This window comes from Polypterus senegalus, chromosome 6 (genome assembly GCF_016835505.1).
Source record: "Polypterus senegalus isolate Bchr_013 chromosome 6, ASM1683550v1, whole genome shotgun sequence".
NCBI lineage: Eukaryota > Metazoa > Chordata > Cladistia > Polypteriformes > Polypteridae > Polypterus > Polypterus senegalus.
The window spans coordinates 82,781,872-82,794,130 of NC_053159.1; the positions used below are offsets into that span (position 1 = coordinate 82,781,872).

The 12,259-nt window shown below is 33.8% G+C and overlaps 1 protein-coding gene across 2 annotated transcripts in view; it reads left to right on the forward strand.

The window, feature by feature from the left end:
* The window catches only part of adarb1b (adenosine deaminase RNA specific B1b), a 186,758-nt gene that overhangs the window by 58,841 nt on the left and 115,658 nt on the right, over positions 1–12,259 (forward strand). Inside the window, exon 1 of one of the 2 annotated variants that reach the window (XM_039756428.1) lies at positions 9,991–10,111. The exons of the other annotated variant lie outside the window; for it this stretch is intronic. Within the exon in view, the coding sequence (XP_039612362.1) occupies positions 10,012–10,111 (100 nt within the window). The 5' untranslated portion in view covers positions 9,991–10,011. Of the gene's footprint in view, positions 1–9,990; positions 10,112–12,259 lie in introns of those variants that run through there. 2 annotated transcript variants of the gene reach the window in all.

The following is a 12,259-nucleotide window of genomic DNA, read 5'->3' on the forward strand; positions in this document are numbered from 1 at the left end:
ATTCCAGTTGACGTGGCAGGAGTTGTTGATGTAGTAGGGATGGTGTGGAAAGACTGGTGATTGGAAGAAGGTGGCAGTGGGAAGGAAAATCTATTAAAAAATTAGTTTAAGGTGTTGGCTTTGCCCACATCCCCTTGTAGCACATGATCCCTGGGTTTCTTGAGTCCCATAATTATATCCAGTCCATTCCAGACATTCTGTTATTCTGAGTAAGTTTATTTGTAAGCTTCCTTTCCTTCATTCAGCTTTTTCTTTAGCACATACTATACATACTTCAAAGATTCTGTCATTGGATTTGAATACTCTGTTTTTCTCATTTAGCAGACCTTTTAGCTTCTTAGCAATCCTTGGCTTGTTGTCATTGTGGGTACCACTGTGTTGAAACAGAAGTTAATATATAGTAGTTTGTGATGCAGTAAAAGAGTCCCGCAATATTGCCCCTGTGTGACTGGGCTTAATCATATTTTTATGCACATAGCAGATTCAAACTTATTTTTATCACACTTGTTTTCCAAGTGATATGTTTTAACATTGCAAGAAGGCAATGAAATATATTGTTAAGGTTTGCCTTCTGTGCAAGGAGTGAGTAGAAAATAACCACTGGCAAAGGAGAGACACAGGGGAAGAGAACCCTGTAAGATAGATGACTGGAACTGTTAGTGCAGATAAACATGCAGGGAGTGGAAAGCTTTATTAAGTGTACCAGGTGTCTTAGAAAGCAGGGATATCAATACAGAAGAGAGAGAGAAATATGTAAGTTGGGGGGAGTTTAAAAAAAAAACTGTCTAAGAAATTTATTTCATTCTCCTTTATCATGACTTTTTTAGATATTATCACATAGAATAAAGATAGTAAATTATTTAAATTGCCATTTAAATTTTGATTCTGAAAAGACTGTATTATTATATTTTTTCTAAATTGCTGTGATTACAAAAGAAACAGTAGAAGTCAGTTGAAAAAGTCTGATGTAGTGGAAAACTAGGCCTAGAGCCCTATAATGTAATAAGCATCTCTTGAGTTTGATTTTTTCTTTCTTATAATACATCTGTGATGGCATGTTTTTGCCAACAGCCGACCTGAACTGAACATTTTCTCTCCAGTAAATCTTGCTGGTAAAATATGCTGAGGTAAGCAAGGATGCCACAGAAGCAAAAATTCATGCAAGTTCCACAATGTGTTGTATGTAGAATAAATGATTTAAAATTAGGAATCACAGAGAACCAATGACCACGGTAATAGAGAAAGGGAGGACACGGTAAAATTGTTACTGAAAATGAAAGTCAGTTAACAGGAATTGTATTTACTTTATACAGTAGCTCTGAAATGGACTGATGCCCTGTCTAGGTTTGGTTTCTGATTTGTGCCTGATTTATCAGTTTTATAACGGTTTGATGAATGGATGGTTTTTATACAATATGTAGTGGGAAAATATACAAAATTAATTTAGTTTATTCCACATTTTTGGTTAACATTTTAGTGACTGAGATTTGTATTTTGTTAAAAAAAGTCATTTATTATTACCGTAGATCCCGGAATACAGGCCGACCCGGTATACTAGCCGAACCCCTTCTCTATCTACTACATTACATGTATTTGCCGATGACCGGTATTTAAGCCGACCCCCTTCTCCAAGCAAAATTTTCTAAATTTCCTTAAAAGTGTCTCTTCCGGTATATTTGTAATGTTTATCGGCGAGAATTTCAGACTGCCGGCATTTTTGATATATAATATAATGAGCATAATTTACCAAAACACCAATAATTTTTCTAATGTACTAACTAAAAAGTTATAAAAAGTGCCTAGCCTACTTCGATTAAGCTAGGAGCATGGCGGTGCGCATGGTTGCAGCGGCTCAGGGCTCTCCTTTTCAGTGCACTTTTTTGTTGTTTTTGTTTTGTTTTTTTTTTTGTCCTTGTTTGTGCACGATCGGTTTGGCGAACATCTGCTACACCATTCAGAACCTTATAGACATCGTTGTCCAGAGCCAGACATCTGTTTCGAGTGTTTTTCATCACATGCACAATATCCCTGACAACATAGCGAGACCAGCGGGCTCTCCGTGGATTGTTGTCGGGTCTAGAAGACAACACAGACGGAGGAGGGGAAGAAAGCAGAAGCGGAGCCGCAGATCCGGCGTTATGCTAAAGCTAAAAAACAACCATACAAGCCCTATACAGAACTTTTTTCTGCACTGAAGGAGCTGCTTTTAATCTCATTGTAGATGCGTATAGTGACAATAAAAGGCATTCTATTCTAGAAACACTTTCATACTGTACTCACCATTTAATTTGACATCTTTGGGCTGCAGGAAGGGAGGAGATATTTCCACACAATGTCTATCTTCGTTTCGATTGCGATCGCTTTCTTTTACCTTCTCTTCCTTCCTTAGCAATTATGTGTCTTGCTTGCATGGTCTTAATGAATTATATATATATATATAGGTAAATCACTGCAATGACGGAAATTACATCCACAAACACATGTATCTGGGCTCCGACTGACACTACTAACGCTCTCGGTTGTTTGTTTACAATCGCGCAAGCGGATACACGTGACCGCATCCGTTTCGTAACGCAAGATGTTGATCGTAAATCAAAACAAAAAATTTCATTTTAAACTTCCCGATAATTTATTATAAATTTTATTAATAAAATCAACAACTAAAACACTTTTTTGAATAAATTCTTTATTTAATTTAAAGTACCGGCATGCAAAGTTACTTCTTCATCTGAAAGATGGCTCTGTGGTTTCGTCATTATTTACTTCCGTATTCATCGACAAAACCGGCATTGTGCTGGAAATCTTGAATCTGAAATGATACTCGTTGTATAAACCGACCCCCAAACTCCAAACCAAAAATCTAGGATCTACGGTACCTAAACACAAAGCACATTTCAGATACCTCAATTGTGTTGATTCAAAAAAATCTGGAATTTTCTTGACTGTTCTGTTTTTTGGAAACTTTGTACACATTAATTCTCAGTCAAGTGATTCCACATGGCTTTTATTTTCTTCAGTCTCATTTATTGCTGGATAAAACACAACTTCTTCTTCCTTAAGTGACGACTTCTTGTATGCCTTTTTAGCAGATTTTCTTCAACTCTTTGTAGCCAGTCAAAGCCATTTTTAAAACCATACCTTTTGGTTTCAACAAATGGCTAGTGAAATATTATTAAATTGCAGAAATACGTGAGAAAATATCACATTATAAAGGGAATGTCTTGTATGCAGAGTTCTTCCTTCAAGGATGAAGATGCTGGAAAAAGTCTGAACCTGGAAACATAATGATCAGTGCTGGTTACTTGTCCAGTCCTTTGATGTCTTGCTTGGTATGCATTTGCCAGAGACTTGTGCCTTCTGATGTTATGGCCAAAAGTACTTGTTGAATGCCTCTTGCTGGGTGAAAGTGGAGGGGTTCTGCCTAGAAGCCATTGTTAATCAGGCAAATTTTTTATATAAGCCCGAAGTCTTAAAGTTTTTTTTTTTCTTTTCTATCTTAAGGAACCTGTTCTTATGCCCTCCATCTTTGTCACTCTCTTGTAGCTCTTTTGACTTGATCCTAGGGCTCATCTTTGCTCCCTTAGTAAAAAAAAAATAAAATAAAATAAAATGACTCTGTTTTTAAAAACCTCTGACAGGTAGTGAGAGAGAGTTGTGTCACTCAGACTGATTTTTAAAGTTACTGATTGAAGACTCGATGGAAAAGTTAATTTTGCAAATGTTGGCTATTATGTGATAATCATGAGACTTTGATCTGAAGGGATATTCAATAAATTTCTTAAGAGACAACCTTAACACAAACGTCTTTTAAGATAAAGCTATGAGTTATCTTTATTTTAGTTCTGGACGCTGCTTTTTGTTGTGAAGAAATGGCAGTCTAAAGGCTTCCTAGTTGCCTGTTCACATATGTTACCTACACAGCAAAATCAAACAACATAAAATAACTCAGTGTTTATGTAGTCATTAATACTAATTGTTTATTTGGAAACAATTTATGCATTAATTTAACAATGGCAATTGTGAATTTATATATTGTAAATGTTGCAATTCATCCTTTGTCAACTAAACTATGTGGTGGGCCTACATTTTTGGGGCCCTGAAACTTGAACTTCTGTGGTTGCACCTTCACAACCAGCAACGATGTCTGAGTAACCACTGTTCTCTTCTTTATTGGAGTTGTTCCATGACAGATCAAAACAATTTTTTTTTTTAATTAAACACTTCATCTCAGATTTTGATTCAAATTGCTCTACTGGATTATTTCACATGTCAAAGTTACTGGTGGGAGTAAAAATTTACTATGCCTTATATTTTTCCAGTTATTGAAAATTAGGGAAATGTTATATACAGTACATGTATAATGGATAATAAAATGATGAAATAAAACATGGAAAACACAGTCAATATAATTTATTTTATACACCTTTGAGAATACATGCTACATGAAGCACATTTTACAAAACAAAAAAAAATAATTTGAATGTGTTTTGTTCTAAGGCTACCCATCATGATACTTTAATAACCTATAGGTGGAGTGGTGGCTCTGAGGCTAGGGATCTGCACTGGCAAGGTTGCCAGTTCGAATCCTGTAAATGCCAATAGGGACTCTGCTGTGTTGGGCCCTTGAGCAAGGTCCTTAACCTGCAATTGCTGAGCGCTTTGATTAGTGAGAAAAGTGCTATATAAATGCAAAGAATTATTATTATTATTACTATTGTAACAATTATTTTCTATTGAATAACACTATATTATTAATATTACTATTTTTTTAAAAAAAACACCTTCTCATACAGTAGACACTCAAACGTTTTAAACAATGTGGACTGAAGCTGCTTCTGGAGCCCTGAAGCATTAAGCTTTGTTGTTTTCATGGTAGATCCACCGCTGACTTAGCCTGTATGGAATGGAAACCAGGATATTTCTTGTTAAATATAGGCAGTTTGGAGTTTTGAATAAAAAGCCAAATCGTAGAACTAAAGCATCTAATTACATCTTTTAGGAAGCAATTGAATGTGAATTGGAGATAAATGGACAAGACACAGTAGATAGTTTAAACAGACTCTGTCCTTTTTGTAAACTTTTTTAACGCACTCTTTAGACTTTTATTTTGAAAGACCATTTAGAAGTTGAGTGCCTATTCTCATCCTATTGTGGTTGACATAAGTAAAAAGTTCATTACAAGTGCTCAGCATGATTTCTTTTTGTATATAAACATTTAAAATTTACCACACACATAACTATAATATATCATTACTACCATAGCAGCATTTTCTTAGAGCCTTTATGTACTTTGAAAATTATTTCCAAAGACCAGGTTTCAACTAGATACAGATATCTGTGCTTGAATTTACTGAATGGATCATGGTACACTAGATCCAAGACACTTTTTTTGTGGAAATAAATAAAATTAGAAAATATGTTATCTATTTGTAAAATATTCAGATGTTTCAATCACTTTCCTTGTATCCATGTTTTATCTGGTTTTTTTATCTGTCTCTAGAAACCTGTGTCTGTCAGAATGTATACATTTTAAATATATGCATATGTGACAATCAAGTAGTGGTGAATTATATTTTTTTTTACAAGTGCAGTATGTAGAGAAAGCATGTAGTTTCGTCAATTTCAGTTTTGTCAAGTGTTTATAGTTTGTGTTGTGTCACTCATGTTATTATCTGTAATGCCTACTATATGGCAAATACCTTATGTTTTCTGTTCACAATTATGTTTTACAATGTTGAATTTTTCAAATCTAAGTTTTTTGTATAGTGGCACAGTAGATAGCACAGCGGATAGCACAGCCACCTCACAGACCCAGTGTCCTAGGTCAAATTACATGCCTAGTTGTTGTCTTTATAGATTTTCCACCTTCTCCCTTTGTCTGCTTGCATTTTGCATCGACATCTTCAAAGATATGCTGGATAGGTGAAATAGCAAGTACAGTAATAGAAGAATTAAGTTGATAGGACTGATAAGCTTTGTTGGGCTGAATGGTCAGTTCTTGTCAAGGTTGTTCCAATGTTCATATGTTTAGATGTGGACTGATGACCTGTTCACATTACTTTCTGCACAATGCTTTCAAGGTGGCATCTGGCTCCCTGCAACCCTATATTTAAGCAGATCTGAAAATATTATGTCAAGTTATCACTGTTTGCATACTGTATGCCTATTATTTAATATATATACAGTATATATTTTTTTTACTTTTTTTTAAATTGTATTTTTTTTTTATGTTTATTAAGGATTTTGTTGTCTACTGGTTCTAAGGTGAAACTTAGGGTTTTCTTACTGTGTAGCTTCTTATACAGTATGCTTTTATCAACATAAGTTATCCCCAGAGTTGTAGAGGTGCTGACTTGCTGTAGGCAGAGGATCTTGATAGGTCCCTATGCTTTCACGTCTTCTGTACATTTCAAGATATTATTCACTAGGAGGTTAAAACAGAAAAAAAATGGAAATACATTTAGTATTTCTGACTGTGTATTTCTATTTTTTCATTATTAAAGTTTTAATTTCAGTTGCCCTAGCAAGATTTTCCCTGCATTTAGTGTTTAAAATGTGTATACAGTAATCAGGAAAATGTGAATACTGCAAAAATACTTACATCATTCAGTTGCTTTTTCATGGTTGAAATCTAATGTTCCTTTAATTTTTCCTTTTAATTTAGGAAATTAATATTCAAGATAGGCAGCATTGTCCTGGATCTTTTCTAATGTCTTTGTAACCCATGTGTTATTGAAACAGATTGTTATTTATAAGATTATTATAATTGTAAGACTTGCCAATGCTGTATCACAAAAATAGCAAATTGGATTATTCTTCAAAGTGCCTCAAAACCCATGGGACTTGCATTTTCAGAACTATCATAACATTTTCCATCCCGCTTAATCCAATTCAAGGTTGTCAGAAGTAATATAGCTTATTACATTTGTGGTAACTGGCTTTCATTCTAACTAATCTTTTAATTTTTTTCACATTCTGTATGAAACCTTTGCTTAATTAGACTTCTTTGATTTCCAGTTTTAGCCTAGTGGGTTTCAAATTATGTGTTGTTTCTGCAGTCCCCTTTAAAACAAATCTTTTCTAACCATGCTAGTGCCGACTCTTCTTTATCATCTATTAAAACTTTATTGCCTCTCTGTTTAAGTTATTGTATGGTTTAATATTGCAGTTTTACATAAAGATTTTGCAGGCTTTCCCTTAGTTTTTTCATTCTTGTAATATAAGTAATCTTGCGCTTCTTTATATCTTGTACCTGTTTACTTTGTAAAATGCCTTTTGACTGTGAGACTGTATAAGGAGCCGTGCCAAGTAACTGTTGATTGTTGTGTTTCTATTTTAATTAACTTTACATGTGGGAATTGTATTCTATGAGTTTAGTGGGTTTCCCTAGCAAACTGCTCCTTTATTTCTAGTTCCCAGTACAGTACACAGACACTCATACAAAATGAAAAGGCATCTTTATTAAATATAGATAATGTTTTTCAATTTGGCTGTATTTGTAGAAGTATTTTAGTGAAATTTAAAGCAGTTATTGGTTATTTTTAAACCTCTACAAACTGAATGCAGGGTAGTACTGGTAAAGGGGAAATTCTTATAATGGGCTTTAGAAATTAAATGTATCAGGTTTCACCTTATATTCAAGTTTGAATTTATATATTAATGTGCTTATTATATTATATATTTTGCTTGTAAAGTATCTTAGTATTGTATATAGAAAGGTGCTTTATAAAGTAAAGGTGGCTTTTTTATTAATATTGTTGTTTTTTGTTTTATTATAGTTATTGTTAAGGTTTTTATTAGCATGATTCTACAATGAGAACATTTTTAACATAAATATATAGTATAGATTATACCTTTTCACAGTATGTGAAACTATACAAAAAACTAGTCTAATAAGTATGAAGAACAAATAGCTTAACTTTAGATTAGTAAAAGAACAATGTAAAACATGAAATTTGATATTCAGCATATTGCAAGTATGTTCTGTTAAACGGTTACTTATGTTTTTGTAAAATAAGTAATTTCTTTATAAAATGAGTAGGCTTTTCAGCAGAAGCTACTTTTTCTCTGAAATTAGATAAATCTCAAATGCCCCATTGTCTGAGTGGATGCAATCTAAATCAGTTCAGACCTAAATGCTCTCTGTTGTGAATTGGAGTGTGTTTTGAGAGGGCAATATGGAAAGCTTTTGCTTATGACCTATGTTTTGAAATGATACAGAGAGTATTTTTCCATTACGTGGCAAACTGATCACTTCTACCAAACCTGACCAGCAGCAGAGTGGCATTGGTTTGTGCAGCAGTGTGTTGTCAACACATTTACTAAGTTGAAAACAAGTGTAACACACAAGTTTTGACATTGCCAGTAAAGTAAGACTTAAGAAAATGGACGAATAATATTATCTGATTTACTTTTTCTGGGACTGACATTAAATAGGAACAATCACCCAACCCACACACACACATATATATACAGTACAGGCCAAACGTTTGGACACACCTCCTCATTCAATGTGTTTTCTTTATTCTCATGACCATTTACATTAGTAGATTCTCACTGAAGGCATCAAAACTATGAATGAACACATGTGGACTTATGTACTTAACAAAAAAATAACTGAAAACATGTTTTATATTCTAGTTTCTTCAAAATAGCCACCCTTTGCTCTGATTACTGCTTTGCACACTCTTGGCATTCTCTCGATGAGCTTCACTCAGTCTTCTACAACATGATAAATACATTTTTGTTGCTGTATTTTCATTCCCTGCTAAACCAACAAAGTATAAATGTTATTGGGTGTTTCAATGCTAATACCTCACAACTTCAGAAGAGTATGCTCTAGTCATGACAATTACTGTCAAGTCGATATTTGCCCTCTTTCATGGAGAGTATTTGTGAGCCATAGGCTTGTGCATAACATTGGAATTAATTCCATCATTTTCCAACTCTAAAATTTAACTAAATGTAGTCAGTACATGGGTGGATAATTATTGTAAAAGCTCTTACTAATGAAAACGAGTTACAAGATCATATTACAGGATCATATGTCAGATATTTCATTTTAAATAAATCATTTGGATGAAAGGTGGATTAAGTGACTTGTGAGTCAAGTGAGGACTGAACTGGCAACCTTGTGGTCTAACAAACTAGCTACTATGTTAATTCTCCCTACGTGGTAGTATAACAGATACACTCAGCTTTCTATTACCATGCAATGAAAAAAGCAGACTGAGAAAATTAATGAATAGAAGGATGATATAAGACATCATAGTGGTTTATCAGATTGTGTTGCAAAACAGAAATTCAGGACTTGGGTTAAATTATAGGTTGGGTGGTCTCTATATGTTTTATTTTCCTGTGCTCTCTCTGTGTGCTTGGTTTTTCTTTTATAATTTGGAAGAACTTAAAATGCAGATCAAATTGCAGTTTTAAATTACTTTAGAGCCACTCTTTAAAGCTGAATTGTGCCTGTTGTATGGGATGGGTCCTTAGAATTAAAATAAATCAGTTATATTATTGTAATTATCAATGAGATTTGTTTACTCTGCATCCCTGTTCCACCTCTTTGATAGGAATATGGTTCTAAAATGACTTGTGTGATGCACTGTATTTTAGATTTTGTTTTCTGTATCATAAATATTTATACTTATAATCAACAGGATGAGCTCCTCTCTTTCTTTAGTAGATAGTTGAGGAGCTCATACCTGAAGTTTCAGTTGCAGAATGGTACTCTAATAATGATAGGGTTAACAGTCATTGGCAGTTCTTCTTACAGATGGCAGGCATGAAATGAAATCCTAATACACTGAATTAATGCATCAGATTGTATCAGCGTCCTTTAACAGGATCCCTGCTCTGTTCTGAAGTTGTCAGTCTGCACTGAAGGTTGCTGAGCATGTTACCACTGCCAGCAATGGGCAGCACAGAAAAAAGGAGCAATCCAGCGTGACAACAACATTCAGCACTGTGCTCCAACCGCGGCAGCAGTAGCTTGCTGCTCACAAAAGCTGTATGGCTCTCTGTCTAGAAGGGGCTCACAGCATGGGGGCCTTCTATTGCCTCATAAGGCGAAGATTTAAGCGGAGGCGCAAGAAACGATCTGAACGCAAAGGTATAGTTTTGTATGAGCTTCATCTTGGGCATGGTTGTCAGAATTCCTTTACTTAGTGGAGGATAATGTCTGTGAACTACATTTCAAAGTGCAGTGGCTGTGGAGATTTTAAATCTGTATGGTCTCAGCTATCAATGCTAGTATTTTTCTCTAATACTTTATGATAAACACAAATTCAGATCAGATTTTTTTTTTTTAGTCAGCAAAATGTCAGTTTACTTTTAAACATAACCTGTACTGAAAAACTTTGCTTGCTTTTTGGAAGCTTGGTTAGCTGTGAAGGAATTATTAAACCTTTAGCTATGATAAAGTGTGATATGTAAAATTTTGTGGTTGTGGAATATTATTCAATAAGTAAGATTTACTTGCTTTGTACAAATAAAGTAATTGTGAATGAAAGTTACCTGCCAGAAGTAGTATTGAGAGCTGCACATTTGGTTTAAATGGTGTTGAAAATGGATGGATAGAGAGAATCAAGCAATTCCTGACATGCTGTACATTTAAAAAAGATAAGTGACAATATCATATATTTACTGAAAAAGTATTGAAGAACTTTAATCACAAGTTCATTAACAATTAATGTGTTGCCTAATAAGATACAGATTTCTTGTGGTTATAATTGCAAGGTAAATATTGTAGATTTTGTTTACCTCCTTTAATCTCATTGCTATGTATTTTATATCACATCATGTAAGGAACACACAAATAGCAGATATAAATATTTCTGTTCTTCATGAGAGAACTGATAAAGTATTTGATTATTTTATTCAGCCTGTCATTTGTAGCAATATTCATTTAAAATTATCTCTTGTAGTTGAAGGAGCTTTTTGCATATTAAACTCAGGATTTTTGAGAATCACAGTTTTTAAGAGTTTGTTTCCTAGGACCTGGGAAGCATTTATTTAAAGTAAATCGACAAAAATGTATTTCTCTACCCTTCTTTTAAACCTTACATGTTTCAGCGTGTATTCCACATCAGTCATTTTTTACACAGGATTGCTAATATGAGCATCAATACATATATTGATTCTTTTTTTGAATGTTTCCTTCACTGTTTCTTCAAACAGAAACAAATGGCATGCAGACTATTGGATTTTTACTGACAAATTAATAGAAAGGATGGTTCTGAAATCTGAGTTATGAAAATTTTCAGCTGGTAGTAATATTCTTTACAGCTACATTCTTTATATCTGGTACAGCTTTAATAGTATTGAATGATGGTAAGTATGAATATTACATTCAATAAAAAATACCTCCTAATACAGATGATTCATCCTTATTCTGCTGTAATTGATACTTTCTTCAACAGGGCAATAAGTTAAACCTGTTTTGGTAGTGATAATGTTTGGGTGGTTGAGGGCTGTGTACCTGGAGGATCCATGTTCCCTGTGCAAAAAAAGTTGAAGGCAATAGTAGCATGGATTGTAGCACACTGAGCCATGATGTCATAGAAGTATGGATATTTAGGATTAAAGACAAATTTTACACTTATTTGTTATAAAAGATAATGTAAAAATAAAATCAACTTTGCTGTTTTTTTTGCCCTCAAAGTGGTGCTTTTCCATGTATGGGTCCCCCTCAAGTACTTGCTGTGGTGGCTCATTCCTACTCATTCAGAACTGTATATTCTTGTAGAATTTCTATTCAATGAAAATGAACAGTGCCTTAGGTGAATCTTACAGAGCTGGTGTCTTTCTTTTAGGCCTATAATTTTTGTCCATGTAATTAACATATTACTAGAAGTACAGGTTTCCCTATTATTCCCATAATGAAAGTCTGATGATTCTTTTTTTTTTTTTTTTACCTAAACGATTTATTGCAAGAGCCTGGCTTTTTCTTTTCTTATAATAAACCTGGCCTTAGCTGCAGACTCTTTAATTTCCTGGCATTGTGGTGGTTTAGATTAATTTAGGATTTTTCCATTAAATTATTGCCAAATGCCTTTGTGTCATTAAGAATCCAAAATTCATTCTACGCCCTAAAAACGTGTAAAATAATTGACATTTGCAATTGTCTTCTATAAACAATAAAGAAAAAATTTATTGAAAGAAATTAGAAATAATAAAAGCTATTCAGTCTAAAAAATTACAAAAAGAAAATAGCTAACTGCTGTATTTGTACTGCATTGAGAATTTATAAACCTCATAG